Below are 27,836 nucleotides of genomic sequence, written 5' to 3'. Positions count from 1 at the left end.
TAGCAGAGCCATTGTAATTCAGCATTCGAGAAGCATTATTTAATGGGTCTGGTTTCTAAGCACAGTGTATGAGCACAGCAGTATTAATCTGGGTTGTCCCTGCTGCGGAGGCAGAATTTGCATGTGGGCATCTTGAAGCAGACAGTATCATATGTCTTTCAGTGTCACACTGACCATTTGTTGAAAGGCGGTGCATTTCCAGAGCCCCTGGAGTACCATACATCATGCAAATGTGCAACGGAGACTTTCTCTTGCCTTTGAATAGATTGCCCGGCTATGACTCTGGGCTGAAATGCAGCTAGTGCTGTTCTGCAAATATCACACTCCTCTCCCGTCTTCTTCCTGTTGGTCAGACCCACTGGTCAAGCCGTATGCCAGCAATTGTCTCCCAAGCAGCCACACATCTGCATTAATTTATACGGTTTAATGTGGCCAGCTCGTCTTAGCTTGATTTCCCCAGCGGTTCTCTGAGTCAGCTGCATGGCTGGGGCCTCAGTTTAGCGGTCCAGCCTAATGCCAGATGGTGGGTTATGGTTTGTGAAGGCCACCAAACTGACAAGCCCATTGTGCTTTATTACAAAAGAGAGGCTGGATGTTTTTTCTTCTGCCTTCATTTTCATTCAGCGCTGTCAGTATAATGGATAGTTCTTGGGGCTTTACCTATTTTTTAATTTTTTTAGTTAATTGTTAGCAGGGTATAAATTTTTGCCTTACATTTTTGACGTGGATGCCTGTGTCATTTTCTACCTAAATACCCTGTAGGCTCTGTTTCCCCTGTCTTTTCTACAAAGCACGAACACCCAGAAGAGCGCACTCACACAAGCAGTCTTGCCCACAGACACGCATACACAAGAATTCTATTTGCAGTCAATTTAGTCACATAAAAAAGTTATTAAGGTATCCTAGTTGGTCTCCTAGGGAGCCATTATGTGCAACAAGGTTTCCTTAAGATAGACTTAATCAGCGTGCTGGATATTTTGGGTGTCCAGATGGTTTTGCAGGGTACTAATAGCCAGTGTTTTCATTACATGTCGATTGCTGACTTTGCATCGCCTTTGTTCGAACCATCGTTAGGCCCGTAGTGGGGGCCGAGTGTTTGTTTCCATAAAGATGTGACTCTCTGAAGAGAAGACCAACTCCGCAAATATAATGTAACGAGGGCCGAGCTATTAGCTTCTGAGATTCCCTGAAGATCAGGCATGAAGGAAGCTGATGATGACAAGCTCCGATTGACAAATCTGGCAGCAGAAACGGTGACACAGATCAAATTCAGAGCTCTCAGTCATTTCAAAAAAAGAAACGTTTTGCAATCGGCCAGTCTGGAGAAATGTGAATTCCTTTGGGGTGTTGGTCATACTTTAATGATTGCTCTCTCTCTCTTTCCTAACCCCCGCCCTGAGCAGTGTTTCTGCTGGTGCAAAGGGTGCCTGGACAAGGCAGATAGATGGGAGTGTACCACTTTGGGACTGTTTTGGCATTCCTGCTCTTAAGTGCTTGGAAAGTGCTGGTTAGGGTTTGAACAAAACTATGGCTCATCTCAGCCTTACTGTGCCAAGTGAAGATCTTAATTTATTTGATGCGTCTTCAGGTGGGATCCCTAGACTACAGTGAGCCGGTGGTGGAGAGATGTGCTGTCCCCGGAGCAAGTCAGGGGAGGAATTGTCAATAAATCTCAATTATTTCCTTTCCTGATTCCCCCTTTGGTCCTATGGGGAGGAATCTGCAAGTATTCCCCTCCTCTCTGTCCCCCCCCCGCCAAGTTCAACCAAGCTGGCTGGTCCATTGTGGCTGCAGAGTTCCAGCTTCTCTCCCCTCTGCAGGGGTGGGGTGTGTATGCTGCATGGAGCCTTTGTTGTCAACCTCCTGCCTGTGCAGATATGTAGGGGGACCCCTCAGTGGTGTGGGGAGCATTTACTTTCCTTTATGGCCTCATGCAGCTTTGTCAGGTGGGGCTGCAGTGTGGCCCAAAGTTTTTAACTGATTATTCTGGTCATGATGTTGTTGTGACCTGAGGAAGAGCTCTGTGTAAGCTCGAAAGCTTGTCTCTCTCACCAACAGAAGTTGGACCAATAAAAGATGTTACTTCGCCCACCTTGTCTCTCTGGTATTCTGGTAACAGTCAGTTTCTAATGACAGTGAAGAACATATTTAGTGCTTCTCTGGGACTTTTCACCTTAAGAGCGCTTGGCCAACGTCAATTAAAATGAATCCTCCCGACAACGTTGTGAGGCGAGTTAGGTAAATATTAGTAATCCTGTTTCCTAGATGGGGAAAATTGGAGGTCACAGAGTGACTGAGTCAGGATTCAAGCTCAGGACTCCAGATTCCTAGGCCACTAGACTTCTCTCCTATGAGTTCTCACGGCAGACAAACCTTGGGAGGCTTTTGGAGTCAGTAGACAACAAGGACACGCATGTAGCTGCTTCATCTTAATCTTAGCTGGGCAATTGCAGGTTCTGTTTGGCTCCCCCGTCACTAAAACCCACCTTTGAAGTCCCCGAGTGATTTTGAATTCGGTTTGTATGAGTGCTCTTGCAATGTCAAAAATGTGCTTGTGCTCTATTCCCCAGCTACCATTCTGTTGTTTTTTTAATATGTTTAATTCTCTAAGGGTTTGATCCTGAGAGCCTGCAGTTCCCTTTACTTCAGTGGGAGCTGCAGGTGCTGAGTGCCTCTCAGAATTAAGCCCTATGGGGCTTTGATCATTTTCCAAGATACACTCCTGTCTCTTGTTAACCATGATATCTGCATTTGATCCACTATGCGGGGTGTTTACAGGTGTGTGTAAGGCATGGTAAAGAGAGCGTGTGGTAGGCACGTAAATGTTTTTAGTTAAGTAGCAGCTGCCGTGATCAGGTCTGTGCTTCACTGCTGGCATGCAGAAGGCCTTCTTGCAGAAAAGATGCTACTGGCCTCTGTGACTTTTCAACTATATGCCAGTCGAATGGCGCAACTGATTGCGGATGGATGACAGCATTCTGGCCAGCTCTCTGTATTTTTGCTTGTTGAAATTTTGTGATAAAATGTTGGCAAATTACACAGCCGCAAAAATGCTGACACCCTCCCCTGTCACTGGGGAATCGAGAGAATGCCTCTTTTTTTGATCAGGGGCTGTGCCCTTACCATTGAATGCTTTGGAAGTTAGCCTCCGCTTCTTAAGGCTCAGCTGCCCTTCCCTCATTACTGGGCCCTTCTATGAGATCATGTGCCCAGTTCTTCAAACAGTGCCGCAGGTCTTCAGGAAAAGAGAGAAGACACGGTCTTCGGTTACTGATGCTCCTCATCTTAAAAGAGAGAGAGAGAGAGCAAAAGAAGGCTTTAAAAATGTTGTGAGACGTCCTTTAAATATCCCGGAGGAGCCGCTGCTAAGGGCGCACATGACGTATATTTGTTTTGGTTTTCAGGTCCCCTTTAAACATCCCTGGTAAATCCCTAATTCTGACAAGCAACAGACACATTTTCAAAGCACCTTGTTTGACTGTGACAGAGAGCGGAAACCAGTGAAAACACACTTGAGATCCGTGTACATTCTAGATATAGATTAGGTGTCAGCTGATCACCAATACTGATAATGTTGTCTTTGTGTTGCATATGAGCCCTGTTGTTTAGGTTGTATGCTGCTGTTGTAAACCTTATTGCCTATCTAAAACACATATGGAACCACTCTGTAGGTGGCAGTGATAAATTGCAGAAGCATGTGATAGAAAGGTGCCCGATAAATTCATTTAGCTAATCTTTCTGATCTCATCTCTCCCACTTTACATGATAGTCTTGTATATTTTGGTATCTATACAGACCTCTGAAGTAGCATTCTCTTTATGGCCGTATGTACAAACTACCTGCCATGGCAGTTAAGCACATTCAAGTAAAAAGTGAAAGACTCAGATGTAGTGCACATAAGGCGTAGAAATACTGCCACCATGAGCTGCAGCCATTCCTCTTCCACCTCTTATTTTCAGACAAGCCTTTATTTTTTCTCCCTTCAAAGGAAGCAGGTGCAATTTGGTAGACTGATGGTTGGGCTTGGGGCTGCCTGTTTGGATCTGTCCCACTGGTGCGTGACACCATTGTGAGTTTGATAGGGAAAGCTTTCCCTGTTCCTAGTAACCAGAAGCCAGTTCTTCTCTGGGCAGTTCTGGCTTCTGGAAAGCATTCACCTTCCTTCTGTGATGTTAGTGATAAGGAGGCAGATAAGGGCCTGTGTTATAAACCCTCTCAAAAAAACCCCTCCTCTTCCTCCATATTAGTAGCCTCCACATTTTCTCTATCTTTAACAGTTGTCCTGGGTCCTAACTTGTGTTTTTCTTATTTAGTTTGGAGGCTTCCAGGGTCGGGTCTAACTCTTGCTTTTAAAGTACTGTGTAGTTTATGGTGCGTTATTAATAATTTCTGCACTGCATGTATATTGTGAGGGGAGAAAGGTAGCAGAAGAGCTCCATTGAAGCATGAAAATTATGGAACTTAGGACCAATTCCAGAAATAAGAACTCAGGTAAAACGCTCGTTATATGCAATGGCTACTTCATTCCTGGTGCTAGGCCTTTCCATATGTTCCTGTTGTTACAGTAGAATCTCAGGGTTACGAACCCCTCGGGAATGGGGGTTGTTCCTAACCCTGAAATGTTCGTAACTCTGAACAAAACATTATGGCTGTTCTTCCGAAAGGTTACAAGTGAGCATTGACTTCGTACAGCTTTGAAACTTTACTATGCAGAAGAAAAATGCTTTTAACCTTCTTAATTTAAATGAAACAAGCACAGTTTCCTTACTTTGTCAAATCTTTTTTTTTTTAAACTTTCCCTTTTTTTTAAAAGTAGTTTACGTTTAACACAGCACTGTACTATATTTGGTTGGGTTTTTTTGGTCTCTGCTGCTGCCTGATTGCGAACTTCCAGTTCCAAATGAGGTGTGTGGTTGACCGGTCCATTCGTGACTCTGGTGTTTGTAACTCTGAGGTTCTACTGTATTTAGTATTTGTATTACTGCTAGTCATGGCGCAGGACCCCATTGTGCTAGGCGCTGTACAAACACAGGACAAAAAGACGGTCCCTGCCCCAAGGAACTTGCAATCTAAGTATGAGACAAGAGACCACAGATGGCTACAGACAGATGGGGAAGTGCAAGTAAACAATAAGACGGCATCGGTCAGCATGACAGGTAGTGATCTCTGCACACGACCAGCCGAACCATTGTCAAGTTTTTTGCAGGCACCACGGCAGAGGAGAGTTTTGAGCGGGGATTTGAAAGCAGATAACGACATTGCTTTCCAGCTGTTTCTGGGGGACGCCTCCCAGGCAAGTGGGAGAAAGCACCCAGGTGTGCGTTTGAAAATGTAATGAGTGGGCAGTGGAGGCTGGCATCAGGGCTGAGCGGAGGCCAGCCTCAACAGCTCGATAGTGAATGAGAGGCGACAGGTGGGGTGGAGATTACCGTGAAGGGCCTTGAAAGCGAGTACAAGCAGCTTCTGTTTGGTGCAACAGAGACCTATGGTGAAATGGAAGTCACTGCCTCGGGGCTTTAACGAGCATCAGCCCTACGTTGTCGAATGGTTACTTACCAAGGAGTTTGGTGAGGGAGTGGATGGTGAGATGCCTGTGTTCACTGGCCAAACCCCTAATCCAGCAATGCTAGCAGAAGGGCAAGGAAGGGGTTAACACCAGAAGACACCGCCGCAGAAACCCAATCCACCTCTCCTGGTGCTTTACAGGGAGAAATCCAGGAAAACATCAAACCACACAGAGTGCACAGCAGAGATGATATGCTTGAGCGGTGAACTTTCTCTTTGAGGCGGCAAGAGCTTGGCTAGCAGCCAGCAGCAGCAGAATAAGCGGAAAGGGGAACTTCCACAGATAAGCTATTTTCAGCCAACAGGGCTTCTCTCTGCGAAGAAACAGAATAAAGTGTGAGGCCTACGTATGTGTCATGTGTCCCACTTCTGTGGAGTTTGGCCTGTGTTCTGAAGAATGGCCGTAATTCAACTTGAATTCCCCTGGATCTCTGCCAGCAAAATAGGAAGCTGTTTCTAGTGCCAGAGGAGTGAAGGAGAATGTGTGTGTGTGTAACGTAGCCTCGTGGAAGAAATGACAGCTAAGGGCTTCACTGTGTCTAGGGGGAAAATGAAACTGGGGGGGGTTGGGGGTGAGGAGTTGCTGCGCTTATTCAGTGTCGCAGTGGTTCATCCCAGCCTTCCCTTCCCTAGCATGATATTTTCACCTCAGATCTGAGTTAATTAGCCTCAGCACATGGTGGTGCAGATCACTCCAGGTGCTGTGAGCACCTAGGAGTTGAGAGCGCTTGGCATCTGGTAGAATCAGACCCAGAATGGACATGTGAGAGGTGTTCAATGGTACAGTAAACAAGGAGTGTTAGACCAGTGAGTTCTTATCCCCATTCTGCCACTGACTTGCTCTGTGACCGTGGTCAAGTTCTTTAGTTTCTCTGCCTCACTTTCCCCTTGTGTGCAATGGACATAATACTTCTGTACCTCATGGGTTGTGTGAGGAGGTCCAGATGGCTGGTGTGATGTGAGTATGGCACAGATTTATTAATATTTATTTATATTCATTTATGTCTTTTGCTAAAGTATAAATGATTGTCACCTTTCTTTCATTATTTAATAACAAAAGCTACAACTAAAATCACAGGGCAACTAAAGAGGTGCTGAGCATCTGATGAGCAACTGCAAATCCCAAGACAATCAAGATATCTGCAAGCTGTAGAAAGAGGGAGTGGCAGATCATGTAGCAATCCCAGCCAGACGTTACCAATGGAAACCTGGAGTTTCTCTCTAGCTGAGTTTGAAAGAGACAGGTACTTGGATACCATGTAATGGGCCTGGCATAAGAACCTGATCTGAACAGAGTCAGTAGAAATTGCCTGATCTCTTCTGGCTCCCAGTATAGAATTATCCTCACCAGGTCCCTTCCCAGTTCTTTTAATCATAGAAATGCTTCACTACTGGATCCCTATCCAATGGTTTGTTGGCCTTGCTCCTCTTTGTTCGAATCTGTGAAACAGAGAAGTAAGCAAATGTCTCACCTGTTTCTCAAAGTCCAGCAGCCCAAGGATTTTGAAAGAGTGGGTCAGAAAAGCAAAACCGCATTAGCACAGCAAGAGAAAGATGGTGTGGTATTCAAAGTCTCCTTGGCCAGTATTTGGAACTGGTTGTGTTGCTGAAGGACGAAGTTTAGACTGACATGAAAGAGCAAACGGAGTAATGGACTGGCCTCTCTCACCAGTGACCCTACAGGAAAGGAAGGAGTGACAAGACATTCAATGTGTACACCATAGACTTATCTGTGGGCCAAAATGTATTCTTCTCAGGACAGGACAAGTAGGCCACCACTTAGATTGTCCAGAGGCCCCTGGAATCAAGTCTTGTAGGTGAAGCTGTTTCCTTTGGAAAGATGGGAGTTCTCCCTTCTTCTGACCTCTAACTGGATTACATGCATTAATGAGGTTTTCCCAAGCATGGCACAGCTGCCTCTTGTTCTTTCCCCTCTCTGTGATATCATTGCAAGGCCTGTAATTCTATAGCATAGCAGAAAATGCATGCCATGGAGACATTGAGTACTGCAGCTGGGAGTCTTTTATCTATCCTGCAATCTCTGTTCTCCAACCTGGATAATGCAAAGGGACGGTCTCGAGGTACAAGAGAGTAAATATTTCCCAGTGATGTTGTGTCTCACTGATACCCATGTAAGTAAGGCCTGAAAATGTATCCTTGTGCCTGGTTCTTGCCAGGGTCTCTTGAGAGCCTCACTCAGCTGTATGTGCTGCCATATCTTGGATCGACAGTTTAATGAAAAGATAAAGGGCCTGACCTTGGAAGCCCTTATTTGTGTGAACATTCCTTCACGACTGAGGATAGTGTTGCACCAGTGACTTCAATGAAACTGCTTGCATGAGTCAGGGTTACTGGATTGAGCTCCAACTTTATTAGTTCTAAGCCAGATCTTGAATTCGTTAGTCCTTACTCAGGCAAAACTCCCACCGAGTAAAGACTTGGGCTGCGATTGTCAGGTATTGTAATAGAAAGGGAAATGAGAGAGTGAATTAACTGCATTGATGCGGTAGCCCTGATAAAAATGGCATGCTGCCCCAGTGTTCTATAAATCACAGGTTCCATTCGGAAAGGAGTTTTCTGAGGTAATTAATGAGCCAGTATAAAGATATTAAATGTAGAATGTGCTGTGATAGAATGGCTTGTCATTCACTGAGCCATCTTCCCTCATGTGAATAACCACAAGGGAACAAAGGCCAGCCTCCGTATAGACTAAAGTGCACTATCTCTGATAGCTGGGAATGAAGTAATTCTCTGAAAATAACAAAGGCACAGTGAAATACATTAGTAAGCTAATTACAAGAGAGCTGTTGAAAACAGAAAATTTCAAGCTATTATTGAAATGATTGCTAGCGGAGAAACGGGTATCGACAACAACAAAAATTAAAAAATGCATCTCATTTAAAATTCATTAGCCTTTGTAAATCAGGAGAGTTCCCTCCTCTCAAAGTGGGCCTGATGGCATTTCAGTGGGCATTGCTAATGAATGGCTTCCTTTTCCTTCGCCTTTCCTTTCATTTGCTTCCCTTCAGAATTCTGTAATTGCATGTCACCTTCCCAGAGGCCAAAACTAAACAGGCACATAGTCCAAATCTTCCAAACAAAAAGGCAAACAAATGCATCAAATTGTATTCAAAAGGAAAATCGTTACGCTTCCTGCAACATACGGTGAGCCAGCTCCTGCTGAAATCTCTGCGAGTGTTCCCATTGACTTCAGAGGGGGCAGGATGGAGCTCTGTGTTCTTTCGTTAGTGCTGGTTGGTGCTAAGATAGTTCACCCCACCTGGAAATGGTCAACATACAATCTTACTGGTCCTACAGCTTCGATATCAGGATAGATTGGACCCAACAGGTGGTGGCTAAGTGCAGAAAATGGATGTTAGAATACTTCCCATGATACCATCAGTCAGCATTTGACGGTGGAGGTGATATCATCTTTATTGAACAACAAATCAAAACAGTAACTCAGTAATTTGATTTAATTGCATGAGTCAAGGGTAGGGAAAAAATCTAAATAAGGAGAACGGTCTGCTGGCAACATGCTGGATTGTTTGGTTTGCACCTTACGATCCACCAATTTCTGGAGGTTTATCAGACATCTTCGTCTTTGTTTTTTCATTATCACCGGGATCTGTCGGAATCACTTGAATGTGATGATTCACGATCTCTGTCTGCACCGGCAGCATGAGGTCAGGTGCTGCACATTGGACGGATGTTCTCCCGTCAGGGTAGGTGTCTGGTTCAAACCAAATTGCAATCTTTCAGAGCTTGGCGACACGCTCTGCTCCGGGGGGATGCAATGTCATCAAACGCATGATGGATTTAAATTGTGTGACTAGACCTGTAAATCATCACCTGTCTGCTCTAGATGTGGTGGCACATCACAGGAAGCAGCCCACCCGCCCATGCACTAAAGTATCAGGCAGGGAACAGTATCTGGGCCTGATCCTGAGAAGCTGCTGAGTGCCTGAAATTCCCTTGGGGACACCTCCTGTGGTCCTTCATCCCTGCTGCTATTGAGGGCGACGATAGTTTGCCTGAGTAAGGGCCTCAGGATCTTGCCCATTGCCTTGTGGTGCTCAACACCTCTCAGGACTGGGTCCTGCGGGCGCGTGCCTTTAAATGAACTGACCATGGGGATGGGGAAGGCTAGAAGGAGCCACTTGGTACAACAACGAGCTGCAGCGGCAGGGAGCAGAGGTTCCTTGCTGCCACGAGGCTGCGCTGCCGGTGTGACGGGTGTTGTGGTTCGCTGTTCACGTCTCCGGAGTCCACGGGAGATAAAAGCCAGCTCTGGCTCTGTCGTCCACAAGTCCCAGGCTTAATCCTTCGGTATCGGGGGGAGTCCTTTTGCCAAACACAACTGCCCGGCATGGGCGTCGCTTCCACTGTGATAGCCTCCTTCAAACTCGCGCCTCCGGAGTGGCTCTCTGCAGGACTGCCGGAGCGTCCCCCCGCGAACCAGCGCCGCCTTGCCAGGGCCGTCGCTTTGTAATGATGACAAATAACCTCCGAGTGAACTCCGTAAGCCACATGTGCAGCCCTCCCAGGCAAATTAAGAGTTGTTTATGACATTTAATACTCCCTTTTCCCCCGCAGCGGCAGGGCGGGGGGAGCCCGGCTTTTGTTTCACAAATGGTTGCCTCAGGATACACTAAAAGCTGTCTCCGAGTCAGAGAACCATTTCTTCCTGAAAAATGACTGCAAGCCAGCGTGCTGATAAAGGCCTCTCCCCGCGATGCCGCCTTTCTGACAGAAACCTCTGCTCTCCCCTTAACCAGTAGGAGAGTGCTAAAAGGGCAGTTTGTGAGTAGATTTCATGGGAACATGTGTTGCATGGAAGAGTGCGCCGGAAAACTAAAGTTCCACTGTCCTCTGTTTTGCAGCTCCGCCTAGCAGGTGACTGGCCAGAAAGCTGCTGCATGCTACACGCTGGTGCTATAAAAAGGATGGGAGTGGCCAAAAGAGTTACCCGGTGCTCCATTAATTGGTACCATGTATCTTTAGAAGCTAGTTAAAACATGCAAAGCAGCGTGACCTAGAGGATAGAGCCATGGACTGTGACTCGGGGGATGCAAATTCTATTCCCAGCTTTGCCTTTAGCCTGGGTGACCTTGAGTGAGTCACTTCTCTCTCTCTGCCCAGTTTCCCTTATCTGTAAAATGGGGCTTATGATACTGACCTCGCTTTTAAAGTGCTTGGAGATCTCTGGCTGGAAAAACTCCGTGTCAGAGCTAGGGATTATATCTGGCAGCCTTCTCACTTTTTTATTAATTCTCTGCCTAGAAGTTGGGTTGAATTTACAGGGAAAAAGCATCCGTAAGATCACAAGAAACGAGTATCTGAGGGGAATCATGGGATTATTGCTTTCTGGCCTTTAACAGTTGTAGGGTGTATTTCGGTGTGAACCAGCCCCTTTTGATGTTCAATCACTGTCCCTTTCCATGCATGGCTCACAGATCGTTTCTGTCCCAGCGAAGATCTCAGATTCACAGGAGAGTGTTCCTGCATCAAAAATTAATGGTGTGGTAGTTATTTTCCAATAAGTGAACTATAATCAATGCCATAAATCTACTTGATATTCTTTAAGACTGTCAGAATGGCTTGGATATGTGTGTTTGTGAGAGAGAGACAGACCATGCATGTGTGTATTGAAAAGAAGCCCATCAACATCTGAATTGTTGAGCTGTAGGAGATGATGCATGTACCTGTAAGTCACTTTCATGACTCAATACACTGAGCTAAATTCTGCCCTAGACAGCTCCATGGTAGTGCCTTGAAGCTGGTTGGAAGGAGAGCAGTCCCTTTACAGGGCCACACAGTGCCTTTAAGCCCATGGAGGACCAAGCAGCGTAAGGCAGAACTGAGCCGCAGCAAGAGGACGTGAAGGCCTTCTAGTTGCCTCAGCCCCAGTTTCTCCAGGGACTCCCATGGAATGCGTGCTGGTGAGGGGGTCCCACCACTAGGTGCTTTCCCTCCCGGTGTCAGCTCTGCTCCACTGGCCCATGCAGGGGTTGGGGAAGCCAGGGTGTCATCTTCACTCCTAGTCACGACCTTCTGGGCTGGCTTGTGTTGGTGGGCGCAACACACCGGCACAGGACTGGCATTCCCTGCTGCCATTGTGGTTGCCCTCTTGCACCATCTGCCTTTCGCCTCGTTCACCTGCTTGGGACCATCCACCATCTGGCTTGGATGGACCTTGCTGGGACTCTGCGGTTTTATTGCACATCCTTCCTTTGCAACATGTGTGTGGCAGAGTCATGTTAGTGAGTACCTACTGTGGTAAATTGCCGGCACTACTTCGATGGATCTCGTGCTTTCTCTTCTTGGGGAGGGTTCAGGGCACCGTTTCTTGACCCTGAGCTTGGGTATTAACTGCCCAACTAGTGTTCTAGAGCAGGGGAGTGGAGAGGGAGGGACCCGGGCCCGCCCTCTATTCCGGATCCCAGGGGGATCCAGGGGCCCTAGGAATAGCGGTAAACCGCTTGAACCAGCGGTTCCTTCCCCTGGGCTACTTCCCTCTCCTGCCCTTCAGCTTGGGGGGCTTCCTGCCCTCCCTCTGCACAAACCAGGTGTCCCTTTACCTAGGGTCTTGGTCTTCTTAGCCCACCGCAGCACTTCTCCAAACTCTCCTCTGCTTCCCTCCAAACTGCTCCCTGCTCCAACACCAATCCACTCTGCTTCAACTCCTTCCCTTGTCTGATTGAAGCAGGGGGGTTTTATCAGGTGACTGGCTTCAGGTGCTCTAACTGGCTTCAGGTGCTTTAATTAATCTATAGCAAACTTTCTTCCCTCTCCAGGGAATAAGGCTCCCTTCTAACACTCTGCTGCTGCTGCCCTCTGGCCATGCTGTATCACACTACCTATTGGGGATATTTAGCACCGATGCACAGAAATTATCACCCTTATGGTTCAGCATCTTTCCACCCTTTTGGTGAAGCAATAAAACAAACAGTAACTAATTTCTGTGCTTTAAGAAGATGTTACCAGGCTGTAGATCTTAGTCTGGCCTTAGGAGAGCAGCAGGATTGCCAGTTTTCCCAGGAAAACGAAAGCAGGAAAGGGGGAGAGAGTAATGTTTAGTCCCGGGGCCCGATCCTACCTGCCTTACTCAGGAAACGTTCCCATCAGAGTCCGGTCCAGAGGGGACTCGCTTTTCTTTGACCTGACAGCGCAGCTTTACGTGGCTGAATTGTGCTGTGTCTGGTTTGGCGTTTTTGTCTATGTGAAGATCTGAGATTGGATCCCACATCACAGCTTTTAAAACCTGGATTTATAAAAGACCTACCTGCCGTCTTAGATCTTTTAAATCCCACCTGTCCTCCGGGGGAATGCCACTGAATAATGCCAAGTGCCTGTAAGCCAGGGAGCATCGGTCTGCAGGGCAGGGCATTATCGAAGTTTTCAGGACCGTTTTTTAAAACAAAAGATGTTGTGTGCTTTACAGTCCAGACACTAGGCAATATTGTATCCCTTGAAAAGAGCAACCAAAGTTGTCTGATGCCATTGCGGGGATGCCAGTTCTATGGCAGGTTCCTCTGCTGGAGACCACCGGGATCAGGCCTGTTACGCTCCTCAATACCCCCTGGATTTTCCATTGAGACACTGACTAATGTCTCTTCTCAGGGTTGGAGAGCCCCGGGGCAGCATGGGGGCCAGGCCAGAGAACAGGAGCTCCACTGAAGCTGGATCTGTGGGTGTTCCTCCATCTGGCTGTTCTGTGTTGGGAGGGGAACTCTGCACCCCCCAAGGAAGGACAAGTAGGGAACATCAAGTTGAGTGTCCTGTGCCCTGCATGGGAAAAACCCACCTAGCGCAGAACAGGGCCCCCCAAGGGTGCCCTGCGAGGACCTTTCAGGTGCTCTCACTCCCTGTGAGAGCACCATGTCCCGCTTTGGAGCCAGCTTAGCTTAGCTTTAACTATCAGTTGTGATGATCCCAGGCCAGGAGGCAGAAAAGTCTGGCATTGTTCCTGTCTCCTGATCTGCCTGGTGCTGGGCTGTCTGCTCAACAACTCAGAGAGCACTGGGTCAGCTGAATGAAGATGGAAAACCTTTCTCCCCCCAGCTTGTGCAGGGACAAGCCACAACCCAGGTAGGCAATGTGCTAGCCAGAGGGTAAGACCATGACTATGGCTCCTCCCCTGCGTAACAGCCTCCGACACTGGGTCTGCTCAGGGCGAGTGTGGTGCACACCTCCTGGGAAAGTGGAAGAGCCTTGTGCTAATGTGTGTTTCCCTGGAGCCCTTAGAAGAATTCTAGCTGAAGTCCCTAAAATTTCCAAGGCCTCCCCCACTACATGTCCCTCCTCCCCCACCCCAATGCAGCCCCTACCTTCCAACCAGTCTGGACTGAAAGGGGGAAGCGTGCAGATTGCCTGTTTTTTGGCACATGGCCATGTAAATTGTAATGTAAAAAGCCAATAACGCTTGACACAAATGAAGTGATTTCATCTTGCTGTGAGTATGGGATGCTGGGGTTTTTTTTAGTATCTGCTGCTTATTTTCTCCCGTAGACAGCTGCTCCGTCACGAGATGGGTTATTAGAATGCGATGCAGTGCACCAGCGCTATTCAAACTCAATCAGCAGCTCCTATCTTCAGGCGGTTTAGAACTGAGCAGCAAGAATAAATAAATAAATTAATGGAATAAAAATCCCCAGCCCGCTCCAGGTGGAAACTTGGCATGTTGGCCTGAGAACTGCTTTTGATCTGACTTTTATTCGGAACCGTATTTGGATGAAATCATCTCACCCAACTTTGGTCAGAAAGAATCAGTTCTGATGATTTTTAAAGTTGCGGGAGAGTGAAGAAATGAGAGGGAGAAATCTTGTGCTCTGGGAGACTTTGGCAACACAAAAAAACCCTCCAGAGAGCCTGATTCTGCCATTCCTCCTCCTACTGCCTTGCTCTGGGAGTAGTTCCATTTGTTCCACTATGGAGCTGAAAAATGGTTTGGATGACAGCAGAAAACGTGTGGCTAATTGGAGTCTGTATTTGGTTCAAGGTGTGGGCAATAGACACAGAACTGTTGAAAATCCGCATAGCAAGTTACAAGCTTTGGGCCTGATCCTGTGTGTGTTTTACTCGATTAGTCCTGTTGAACTCAACAGGACTGCTCTGAGGAATGAAGATGGCTAATGTGAGTGTAGGATGGAGTCCCATGCCCTTTCAGAAACCCCCACTATGGTTGGGAAGTGCGGTACATAGCAAAAATGTTTTTTTTCCCTATCTTCTGGTGGCTGCTTGTTTGCATTGCGTTCATCCGAAATGTCTTCCTCCATTCTAACGCTGTTGAGTCTCACGGCCCATTTGGTTTTCAGATCTGAGACCCAACGTGCACAATGGAGATTTGGGATTTTAAACCCTCTTATTAGAGGAAGAGCTGAAGGGGATTTTCTTCTGTAGCGAGTGAGGCACTGCTGCTCTCTAATAGGTCCCTCCCTCTTTAAAGCTGGGAGAGAGGTGATTTTTCATTTCCCTCAGCTGTGAGTGACGGCCCCCACTTCTGATACTCCTGGAGAATTAAATAGATAAATGGGCGGCGCTGTTGTTCACGCTTCACTATGCACAAAGCCACATGCATTCAAAACAGGGCTCCGTAGCCGTTCAGCCACGGCCTCACACAATAGCATCATTAGACACGGAGAGTGAGCTTCCAGTCAGGGTGAGGGTGCTGTGCAGCTGTGAATAGCCACTGGGCTCTTGTGTGAGGTGTTTTTTTTTTGTTATGCATCTTTTTAAAAAGAATGTAAAAAGAAGATACAGTGTCTTTTCTTAAAGACTCGTAAAACCGTTCTGTTCTGAAAGCAGGCGTCATTGAGAGGAGAGGAGAAACCCAATGGAATTTGCTTATTCTCTCTCCACAACCCCTTTTAATGTCCGGGCTCCTTTCAGACAGGCCGATTCTCAGTTCCCAGAGTGTGAAGGGTAGCAAATAAAATGACCTTGTCCAAGATAAGAATTTCTCTTTGCAGATAAGGCAGACTCCGTATTTATTAAGCCTTAACCTGCCAGCTCCTTTGAAAATATTCAGCTAGTTTGCTAGGTTAATGGTGCCAGGTCTCTTAAAGCGGCAGGGAATGAAGAGGGACATAATTCTTGTGTTTGCTATGGGAACTTGGCTATTGGGGGGAGTTTGGAGATGGGTGAGGGGTGGTGCGGACTGCCAGCATTTAACGAGCCTAATGGACCCCGAAGATTGTTTCTCTCGTGCCTTTCAGCATGAGGTTGTAACACTTCAGATACACATTTAATTGGCACATTGTTTAATTACTCCATGGAAAAGGTCCCTTTGACTTCTGTTGGCTGGATTCCTTCAAGGGCGGCCAGTGATCAGGCTCTGATCTTTCTGCTGCCTTAGTATTACAGAGGCTTCCCTATGCCCTTATATATGGGAAGCAGAATGGAAGGTGATTAATATATGCTTCCACCCAGAAATGTGATTCTCACTATGTTCATTGTGTCTCAGGCATTTCCAAGATTTGCTCAGCGTGCAAATAAAAAGATGTTTGTTCCAACTGCTGTCCTCATGGACTTACCCAGGACTTAGGGGTCTCTCCCTCTTACATGTCATCCCCAGTTATACAGGTTCTGCGGGCCACAGCTATGCCTGGGCAATCCCATTAGCCTTTAGAGAGGGGTAATCAGAAGGCAGTGGGTTGTATTGGTGTCTGTGAGGGCCTGCTTTGGCCAGCAGAGCTTCTGTTACTGGTGATGATGTACAAGATGGAAATAACACAGCTTGGCTCTCAGGGCTCAGGCTGAGTTTGTGGGGACGAGCTGTTAGGGAAAAGGCCTTTTTAGTAGGAAACTAGCATCAGTGAGAAAATCAGAGACACACGATAAAGGCCATTCCCCTCACACAGTGACATTTTTACAACATTACCTTTCAGGGAAGAACCACTCTTTAAGGGAACCAGTTCTGCCACTGCTTTGCTTTGTGACTTGGGGCAAATCACTTTCCCCTGTGCCTTAGTCTTCTCATCTGTAAAATGGGGTTAGTGGTATACACACTCCTTTATAAAGGACTTTGAGGGCTTTGGATGAAAAGCTGCATATAAAAACTAAGTATCACGACTCTTCCTCCTTTTACACTCTCATTTTCACCTGTGATTTGCAATTTCTAGAGGGTCTGAGGTATTACTGGGCAGAAACATGGAGCACTACTATCCAAGTGACTGCCCTTTTCGCATGTCATTTTGCACACGGTTGAACTTCCATGGCTTTTGAGGGTGCTTAGCACCTTGCAGGACGTGCTCTTAAGGCTGCGTTGGATCACTGCATTGTATCGCAAGCAACTTGGGTGTGTTGTTTTCTGGAGTAATTTAAAAAATGGAAAAGCAACTTGATTACAAAAGTAGCCGGGCTTCCCGCTCTCCAAACACCATGCTTTGTATTGAACCTTCAGAGTTCTTTCCCCCCTGTGCCTGCAGTTGATAATAATGTTTGCGTTTTAATGATTCTAACAGGCATGGGATTTGCTTTGACATCCCGAGTTAATGTTTTCTTTTTCTACATCAGATCTAGGTCAATCTCTTGCTTAGCACTAATGCTCTACTGAACAAAAAAGGATTGGCCACTAATGGTTTCAATTTAGTTTTTCATGGAGTAAAGAAAATTTCATTCAATACCTATTTTCATTTTTATTACATCAGACTTTCCGTAGCATCTGTTAGTCTGGAGAGTGTATTTGCTCTTCGATTATGGAAGACCCAGCAAACTTGTTTGCCGTAATAAATCCTCCGTGAATATGGATGAGGTCAAGATCTGCTTCTTACCTGTGAGATGCTGCAGGTTTAGTGCAGTGTCTTGAGGACTTTTCCTCCGGGAATCTCATAGCAATGGAATTCTGAATTTGGAAGCTCCTTAGTGTGCTGTACAGTGATACCTCACCCACCGTGTGCCAACCGCTGGAGTGGAATGTGGCAGTCAATGCAGTCGAGCAACACTGCACGACAGTTTTAGGAAGAAGTGAAGGATAATTTCTCCCGTTGAAAGTACAGTTAGGCATAATGTAAATATCCACACTGGGACGTGTCCAGGACCCAGGAACTAGAATACTCCTGTTATGAAAAATCCCATAGGCTTTACAATAACAAAAAATGGCTAAAGTCTTGGATTTCTAGCTCATTCAAAAGATGGGGGTCTCCTGCAGCAGGTCCCCCCTGCATTACCATTGGCTCAATACTGAATTAGAAGGAACAGTATCACCTAACAGAATCACAAGCCCTGAGTCTTGCAGCTTCTGGGGCACAGGTGCTGACTTTTGTTTTTGCTGGTGGGTGTTCCTCTCCGCCCGCTCCCTCCCTGTGCGAGCGGTGGGGCGGGCCTTGGGGGAAGAAGCTGGGTGGGGTTGGGGCCTCGGACGGAGCATGGGTGGGGCCACAGGGCGGAGTGGGGGTGGGGCCTTGGAGGGAAGAGGCTGAATGGGGCCTTGAGATGGAGCTGCAGGTGGGGAAGAGGCCGAGCAAGGGATGGGGCCCACAAAAGATTAATTTGGCCCTGCGGGTGCTGAGCACCCCCTACTCTTTTCGGTGGGTGCTTGAGCCCCGGAGCACCCATGGAGTTGGCACCTATGGTCTGGGGCTTCTTCTGGAGTTCCCACATCCAACCAAACACTTTATAGCTTACGAGATCAGCCCAGCTACTGCCTGCAGTCTGTGAGCGCTGCTCATGCAGCCCCCAGCCCATGGGTGCAGCACCTCCTCTACTTGGCTGTCTGTGCTCTGCACGGACAATATGTGGTGCTGCCAAAGGGCGGGAGTGCCAGTTCAAGATAGCACTGGGCCCAGTCGAACGGGAGCAGCTCTGAGACTTTTCATGCCGTAGTCATGTTCTGGAGATAACAATATCACCAGCATCACTCTGGGCTCTCTACGCCTGTGGTGGTCTTATGACAGGGGTGGGCAAACTTTTTGGCCCGAGGGCCACATTGGGGTTGCAAAACTGCAGGGAGGGCTGGGTAGGGGAGGCTGTGCCTCCCCAAACAGCCTGGCCCCACCCCCTATCCGCCCCCCTCCAACTTCCCACCCCCTGACTGCCCCCCTCTGAATTCCCTGTCCATCCAGCCCCCCCTGCTCCTTGTCCCCTGACTGCCCCCTCTCGGGATCCCCTGCCCCTATCCAACCCCCTCTGCTCCCTGTCCCCTGACTTCCCCGTCCCGTATCCACACCTCCGCCCCCTGACAGGCCCCCCGGGACTCCCACACCTTTCCAACCCCCCCGTTCCCCATCCCCTGACGGCCCCCCCCACAAGCTCCGCCCCATCCAACCACCCCTGACAGGGCCCCCGGGACTCCCACACCTACCCAACCACCCCCTGCTCCCTGTCCCATGACTGCCCCCCAGCACCCCTTGCCCTGGCCCCCTTACCATGCCGCTCAGAGTGGCCATGTCTGGCAGCCTTGCCACCCAGCCAGAGCCAGACACGCTGCCACGCTGCCCTGTGGGGGCGTGCAGCCCCACTGCCCAGAGCACTGCCCACGCAGCGGTGTGGCTGCAGGGAGAGGGGACAGTGGGGGAGGGGCCAGGGGCTAGCCTGCCTGGCAGGGAGCTCAAGGGCCGGGCAGGATGGTCCCGTGGGCCAGATGTGGCCCGCGGGCTGTAGTTTGCCCACCTCTGTGTTATGAAATACTTCCCTTGGAGGGGAGGATACCACATTTGCCTGTACACAGGCTCAGAATGATGTTCACTGTAGCCAAGGCCCCAGCAGCTGTGGGCATTTTTAACCATCACATCGTCCGTAATTGCGTTTAGCAGAGTTAGGTGACACAATGGTCAACATGTTGGCGCCTTGCCTACTCCCATTGTTCCTACCACAGACGGAACTGAACCAGCAGAAAGTTTTAAGGGGGGAAAGATCAGTTCAGATCCCCTCTAACAGCAGGTCAACAGAACCAGCCAGCAATTTCCACTCACCCACTACTACTCAGCTGCTGCAGTGGTGGTTTCATTGGGGACAACTGGATGGATTAAGTTAAATGACCAAGATAGATGGATTAGATAGTGCCTCCCTATCCAGGAGACTGAGAGTGCAAATGAATATTATAGTGCCATGCAATTATTTTAAAAAATAATTATGTAAATGTGCATGCAAATTAGATGCAGCCGTCAGGCTCTTGGCAAGTGGCCGATGCCAACCGGGAAGGTGTGGTTAGCACTGTTCCCAACGTATGTTTAGACAATTAAGTGTTCCTGATAACAGGAATCCTAGTGTTTCCTGGTGAAAGGCAGGAGAGTCAGAGAAGCAAGCGCTCAGCGGTGTGGGTTTGCTGTGCAGTCAGGTGAGAAGTATGTAGGATTGTATGGTACAGATTTATCTCCCTGGAATGGTGCCCCATAAAGCCGTCCATTTCCCACCCCTTTCTCCTTTACACACCGATGTGATTTATTTCCAGGTTGGGAACCACATCCAGGTGCTCACTTGCCGTTAACTTTGTGGCAGTTTATATGAGCTCCAGCAAAGCCTTTGTCTTTGTAACTGTAAAGAAAGTTTCAAACCTGCTTTAAAAAATAGCATTTTGTAGGTCAGTGCATTAATTTTTAATGCAGATTGTGAAAACCAGCTGCCTTGGCAGGGGTCGTGGTGTTTCCTAGGCATTTAACATAAACCTGTGCTTCAAAGCCACATTACAGGGTCACTGAAGAGTAATATTTTACTTACCGTCCTCATAACTGAATTATTTATAACCTCACATGTTTTATTCATGATAAATATTAATACCAGTGTCTTTAAGAGGAGAGGTTATCACTGCAATTTTACCTGTACGAAATGCGATTGAAATAAAGGAATGGAAATGCGTTCTTTACCGAGGGCTATTTTCATTCACACTCCCCTCCTCAAATTAACCCCTTCAGCGGCTGTTAAGTTTCAATATTGTTTATTGCTCGAGAACACCGTGTTCGTTTTTCCAGCCTGTAGTTTCTGCATCCTTACAGTGAGTCATAATGCAGGGCATCTGCGTTGCTGCCGTTTTTGTTTTCTTGTTTAACTTTGTGCAGTTCAGTGAGTTCATGGACCCCTGGTGATTAGCCAGCTGATACCAATTATAGCGTGATCATCCAGTCAGTCACTGTGCCTGGTTATCAGTTATTGGGCGCCTCTATACTATTGACGGGTGGTGACTTACCAAGACTGTACCCCCTTTTGGGGATGGGAACTCTCTTTTCACTATGTTTGTACAGCACGTAGAACAATGGATGCCTAATCCTTGATTAGGGGCTACCATAATACAAGTATTACTAATACATCATCATTAGTTTATTGGGCATGCCACATTCTTTCTCCTAGTGCAGGATTTCCTTCCATCTCATTATATTCGATGAGGGCTTTATTCATGGCAATAAGAATCAGTTTAACAGTATGAAAATAAATAAGGCATTAACTTTACAAGGCAAAAATGGGGCATGCTCCAGTGGGTCAAGCCCTTCATGGGGTGAATACGTTGGGACAAACCCAGAGAATCCATAGAGGATTGAATAGTAATTTGCACTGGATGGACACAGCAACGTACCTCATAATAACGAGCCCAAACCCATTGAAATGGAAAGTGTCCCAGTGATTTCAGTGGACGCTGGACCAGGTCTCCTTCTGGAACTCTTCCCTCTGTTGGTGAGCACTGACTGACATCAATGGTCCCATTTGAAGTCAATGGGATAGCTCATGCAGTGCTTGCCAGTGTAACTCAGGGGCCCACAATCAGGCATGTTGCCCTTTTGAGAAAAAGGGATAAGGGATCATTCTTCACCTTCAAAAGTTAAATCAGAAAATAGGTTTGGTCAGTTTTATTGAAGGCATCAGGACACTCCCTAGAAATGCTCCCTGTAGGGAAAACAGAAGATGTTTCTGTATGCCTGTGTGTGCAGTTTCCAGGTTAGTATGTTTCCCATTAGATTTCCCATTGACTAGGCGGGATTTGAGCCGGTCGTGCAATATGTCTAGTGTGCTGAGGGTGCATGGCAGGTTGGGTGTTACTGCTGTCTACACAAGACCATATGGCAAGGGGAATTCACAAGCACTTGAAACAAAATGGATATTAATGAAATACTTAGAACCAAAGAGCAGGGTCCAGGGGAAACCTTCCCTATCCTCCAACCACCCTGTGCTGGAGCTTTCTACCAAGCGCTATTCAATCAGCATAACAAATCCGTATTTAGCATGTTGAACTTGAGACTGATGATTTGGGGAGCAGAGGGGTTTAAAGCAGCACATATTTAATGTATTGCTAATAGCTGTCTCCCATCTGCCCAAGCCCAACTGGAATCAGCAGGTGAGCGACCCTGACACATACGTAGCTTGTTCCTTAGCAGATGCACATTGATTACCCTTGACACATGTAAAAGGAGGTGGGCTTTTCTGTGCGGGAGAGGGGTATTTTTAGGGATGGGAAAGCAGAGCTAGGGGATACGTGATTTTCTTGGAGTTTATATTATATGGTAACTTGAGGGAGCCTCCTGTGTATATGGTACTAAGAATGAATCATGAGCTAAATAGAGGCTCTGAGGTGTTTATTAGCCCAGGTTATATTTATTACACAGTCAAAAATTAGCACCTTCCAATTAATTAATAGTAATAATTATTGCATTCTGGTGATGATGATTTATGTAATGCTAACGGCATGCCAGACACTTTACCCACAAATGATTATTACTCTTATTGTACTGCAAAGGCTGGTCTTTCTTCTTCTTCCCTGATGCTTTGAGAGTTATCCTTTGCTGACAGCTGGTTGACATGAGAAGCCCAGGCGACCCCAAGTGTCGTGGGCGTGCAGGGCCCAATCCTATAAAGTCCTGAGCACTTTATGGGACTCACTACAGGCCCACTGGTTGAGGAGGATGCTTGTTGCAGATGCTCATCACCTCCCAGGCTCAGGGCCTGTAGTAACTAAGTTTAACAGTAGAGGAATGTGCATGTTATGTGGTTGTGCAGAACTGAGGTAGAGGTGTGAGTCAGTAGTTTATACCCATGCTTTTCTCCTTAATGTAACGGAGGGCAACCTATATCCTAATGAGAGTCGTGACCAGGAAATAACAAACCATGGGCTGTTGTCTTAAACTTGTCTTCTGTTGAAGGATATCCCCAATCCTATCATGATTGTGTGCGACTCCTTGATAAGCATGGCCATCTTTAAGCAGTTCCTGGCCTTTCCTATCCTCCTCCAGAGTGTGATGCCACATTAGCACAGGGGGGAATCTGTTTTTTTCCCAAATTACTGCAAAACCCCACTGCATCATGCTAACAGTTTGGGAGAGCTAAAATAAGGACTGATCTGAACATTTGCCAAAAGGATCCCTCAGGACAATGTTCCCTTTCTATTGTTTTTCTTTGGCTGGAATGAATGACGGACAAAGCTCAGACTTGTGTCATGGTGGCTGTCATGCCGGAGGCTGATCACCAGTGCAGCTCCATCAATGGTTCCAGTGGAGGGAACACTACTGTAGATCATAATAGAATGCCCTAGACCCTTCCTCTCCAGATTCCCAGCCAGGACTTCCCTCCTTGGTTTTATAGTGAGCCCAGTGCACGCTGGATCAGGGATTTAGGGGATGCTGTGTGAATTCTTGTGTGATTGATAGCACTCCTAGTTCTGTACTTAACTAGTGAGTTCCAGTGTCTTGCTCTGGGCAGCTTAGAATTTGACCTGTTGTCTCTTTGTATTCACTAAGTCACCAATTCTCCTTTCTGAATAGGTTGTTGCCTGTACAATACTGAACTGGTCCCTCTGCTGCTATTAGGGTGATGGAGAAAATATGCACTAAAATTGGCACTGGCATCATCTGTGATGCTGGACGGTGTTTGCCAACCTCTGTTGCTATCAGTTCCGATCCTGTCATTCTAACAGCTCTGACTTTATTGGAGTTGTTCCCTTTCCTTTTGTGGTGCTGGAAGGCAGAACCTTGAAATGATAGGAGGCCACCTGGAGTATGTGCCAAGCAAAAAAATCGGCTGCCATAAAATGGTTGCCAGTCTGTTCCTTGCACTCTTTCAGTAGAGAAATGAAAATAAAGTTAATGGGGAAGTTAAGTCAAACACACAGACAGGACGTTTGTGGTGGACATGGTAGAAGGGCACTGACAGCACTGGAACGAAAAGCGCAGAGACAAGACCTTTTCTGCTCTGCAGCCGAATCCAACACCTACTGAAGGTGATGACAAAGACAGCCAATGAGTGACACTGCAGTGTTGGAGCATTCTACTGGCCCCTGCTGTGATGGTGGTCACTTCTACACATGATTGCAGCACACGTAAATCGTGTAATTGCAAGCCTCCCATCCCGCTTTCTTTGCCCAGGTGCAGGGTTAGCATGTGCAAATGCCTGGTGTGCAAACATCATTTCTGCACACCAAGGCACGGGTCCAGATTCAGATCTGACCCTACAAGCCACTTTTGTTTGCTGTTTCTTGGCAGGTGAAGTGGTGGATATTTCTGCCAGGCTGGGTCATTGTGACCTCTGCTGACAGTGCGCCCTCTCAGCGCTGAGCTCTTGTGATCTCATTTCATGTCTTTGTTTCTCCTCTTCCCTCCTCCAGCTATGTCGGACTTCCATGTTCACCCTCAGAACGCAGTCGTGGAAGAAGGAGGTGTCGCAAGATTCCAGTGCCAGATCCATGGTTTACCAGAGCCCGTAATCTTGTGGCAAAAGAATCAAGTCCCCATCAACACGGACAATGATAGGTAAGAGACATAGAGGTAACTTATTACTGACCCATACCCACATGTTGGAAATAGCAGGCCAGAGGCTCTCTTGCAGGTAGAGGGAGATGCAAATGCACTATCTGGGCCCACTGAACATCAGAGTGGGGTTCATGTGAGGGAAGGCTCTTCTTTTGTGTTTCTGCCTTGGAAAGGCATTTAAATCTATGCCATGAGTTCCATCCTCCCGGCCCGGGGTGCTGGAACAATTTGTATAGTGGGGGTGCTGAGAGCCGCTGAACTAAACTGTGCACCCTGTGTATGATGGAAAGCACTTCAAGCCAGGAGGTGCGGCACCTCTAGTTCCAGCACCTATGCTTCTGGCTAGGGGATGTGCCAAAATAATGCTTCCTAAGGCTATCCCGGGGGCTGGGAACATACTGTCCTGGCCACCCAGTATAGCCATAATCACTTTCTGTAGGGCCTCCTCCTGAGCCAGTGTGGCAGTCACTGTCCTTTTTTTCTCTCAGACTGGAGAGGCTTTTTAATCAGATCGCCATGTACAATATCTATCTCTGCACTTTGCTCCCACTGCAGGTTGATTCTCCTGAGCTAGGAGCCCTCCACAAGGGACAGCTCACAGAAGGTAGCGCTCACCAGCATGACAAAGCATTGTACAATAAGATCCTTTTATGTTCTGAAGGTTTAAAATACAATCTAATCACTAGCCTTACCTTCCCAAGTAAGCTACATTGTAATACCCCAGCCTTGGCAACGAGACCAAAAGAAGGGTGCCAACAGAAGATCTTTTTAGCTCTTTCCCATTCAGTCCTCCTTAAAAAAAACAAAATCACTTTCCCCTTCTTGCCCCTCCCCCCCGAAAACTTGAATGGCATGTCCTTGCTTCCTTTGTTTGACAGCCTTCCCCCTTTGTTTAGGAAGCGAGGCTAAGCCTGGTTTGATCTTCTGAGTGTGGGCGTGGAATGAAGGGACAGGTGGCAGGCCACCCTAGTCTTTGGGAAGAGTTTCAGCACGTAACAGGAAATGCTTGATGTGCTGGCTCCAGTCTGTGATAGTCACAGCTGCAGCCAAAGCACCACAAAGCAAGTCTTCCCGGAGCCAATCCATCACGGCACACCTTGATCGTGACTTGATGTCTGCACACTGGGGAGAGATGAAACCAGGAAGCTGTAAATATTTTTCTGAAAGTCCCCTGTTTTTAAACGTCAGCTCAGCATCAGAATGTGGCTTGGTTCCTTTGGAGCTAAAACAAAACACACGCGAACCAGAACAATACTTGACCTTTTCAGCTGTACTGTGAATTTATAGAAGCACCCAAGAGACCGACCACAGAGTTTAAAATTGCAACGATCTGATTTTTCCTGGTATTTTCCATCTACCCTTTTGTAGCCTACTAGCATTATATCTACACTGCAATAAAAGACCCTGGGCATGGCTGGGTCAGCTGACTTGGGCTCGCAGGGTTTGAGCTTCAGGGCTATAAATCTGCAGTGTAGACGTTTGGACACGGGATGGAGGGGGAGCCTGGGGCTTGAGCCGGTGTCTGAATGTCTATACTGCTATTTTTACCCCACAACCCAATCCTGAGTCAGCTGACCTGGGCTCTGAGACTTTGAGCCACAGGGTTTTTGTGGCAGTATAGACATACCCTAGGCTTTATTCTTCTACCTAATGCACTTTGAATAGTCCTTACTCATGTGAGTAGCTACATAAGAGTGCTTGCTAGCAGGACGCATGACACAGTGGGACTGTTTAAGGTAAATACTACTCAATGTGAGTAAGGGCCGCAGAATTCGGCCTTAACATTTTTTGTGCTCATCAAAATGAGACTGTTAGAACTGGCTAGAGTAGGCCATGCCATGGGCAGATTTGTGAGCAAGTTCCTCTTGTATCTGTTGCAGAGATGCACAGGGTTGGAACTGCAGTGTCAGAATAGACTGCCAGATACATCCACATCACCAGACTGCTAACACTGGCCGCGCATCTGGTAGGGATTTGAGTGAGATCACCACACCTCACTTTAGCTGAGGCTCGAAAGGAACAGCCACAGAATCCAGGGCTCTGATAACCAAACCCGTTTGCCCGACCTGCCCTCTACTTTTCCTTGGGTGAAGGAGGAATATTCAGATGCTTACAAAGGAGCTAGTTTAGGCTCTTTCTACCTGTGTTGGGCACCCTGATTTTGAACGGATTCTGCTTCTTTTAGGATGAAGGTTGCTGTCATAAATATAAAGGGAAGGCTAACCACCTTTAAATCCCTCCTGGCCAGAGGAAAAAACCCTTTAACCTGTAAAGGGTTAAGAAGCTAAAGATAACCTCGCTGGCACCTGACCAAAATGACCAGTGAGGTGACAAGATACTTTCAAAGCTGGAGAGGGGAGGAAAACAAAGGGTTCTCTCTGTCTGTGTGTTGCTTTTGCCGGGACCAGAGCAGGAATGCAGGTCAGAACTCCTGTAAAGGGCTAATAAGCAATCTAGTTAGATATGCGTTAGATTCTATTTTGTTTAAAAGGCTGATAAAATAAGTTGTGCTGAATGGAATGTATATTCCTGTTTTTGTGTCTTTTTGTAACTTAAGGTTTTGCCTAGAGGGATTCTCTGTGTTTTGAATCTGATTACCCTGTAAGGTATTTACCATCCTGATTTTACAGAGGTGATTCTTTTACTTTTTCTTCAATTAAAATTCTTCTTTTAAGAACCTGATTGCTTTTTCATTGTTCTTAAGATCCGAGGGTTTGGGTCTGTGTTCACCTATGCAAATTGGTGAGGATTTTTATCAAGCCTTCCCCAGGAAAGGGGGTGTAGGGCTTGGGGGGATTTTGGGGGAAAAGACGTTTCCACGTGGGCTCTTTCCCTGTTATATATTTGTTAGATGCTTGGTGGTGGCAGCAATAAAGTCAAAGGGCAAAAGGTAAAATAGTTTGTACCTTGGGGAAGTTTTAACCTAAGCTGGTAAAAATAAGCTTAGGGGTTTTTTCATGCAGGTCCTCACATCTGTAGCCTAGAGTTCAGAGTGGGGAAGGAACCTTGACAGTTGCCCAGAAGGTTTTTAACATTAGTTCAGTCCATAAATCGTGACATTTGTAATCTCTGACACCAATGGGATTTGGTGAAGAGAGTTGCTTTCTTTGTAGCTGAGTTGAAATTCTACATTAATCATGGTTGGTACAATTCTGTGTATAAATTGCATATAAATTTGTATGCTGAGTGTTACACTTTGAGGCTTTGAAGACAGAATAATAGCTTTGGAATTGAATCTTCTAATGTGGTAGGCAGATTGTTAACAAAAATGAAGGCTTCTGGTGGTATAATTCATCCAAAATAAAGGACATTTGAAAGTCCCAGAGAGATTGCAATCAACTGCAGTACGTCCAAAACTGATTGCTGTCATGCTGTCTCAGAGATTCAGCCGAGCTCTTGGAACCCACAGTGAGAGCCGGTTAGAGACACTTAACCAGATGCTGATCTAGAAAAGATAGTCTCAATCTTCCAGACAGAAATAATCATTAACTCATCAAAATGTAATGACCTACTACCAGCTAATTTAATGACATAGTTGTTTCAAAAAATGCCAGACAACTTATAATAAATATATATCTTTGAAACCCACAAACACACTCATTC

At 46.9% G+C, this 27,836-nt stretch overlaps 1 protein-coding gene across 1 annotated transcript in view; it reads left to right on the top strand.

The window, feature by feature from the left end:
• Positions 1-27,836, top strand: part of IGDCC3 (immunoglobulin superfamily DCC subclass member 3) — a 179,951-nt gene that overhangs the window by 74,229 nt on the left and 77,886 nt on the right. Inside the window, exon 3 of the mRNA XM_074966574.1 lies at positions 24,089-24,233. Coding sequence (XP_074822675.1) covers positions 24,089-24,233 — 145 coding nt within the window. The remainder of the gene's footprint in view (positions 1-24,088; positions 24,234-27,836) is intronic.

The sequence above is a fragment of the Natator depressus genome, chromosome 10, assembly GCF_965152275.1.
Source record: "Natator depressus isolate rNatDep1 chromosome 10, rNatDep2.hap1, whole genome shotgun sequence".
Taxonomy (NCBI): Eukaryota; Metazoa; Chordata; order Testudines; family Cheloniidae; genus Natator; species Natator depressus.
Note: the sequence above shows the minus strand (reverse complement) of the source record. Positions and strands in the feature narration are given on the sequence as shown.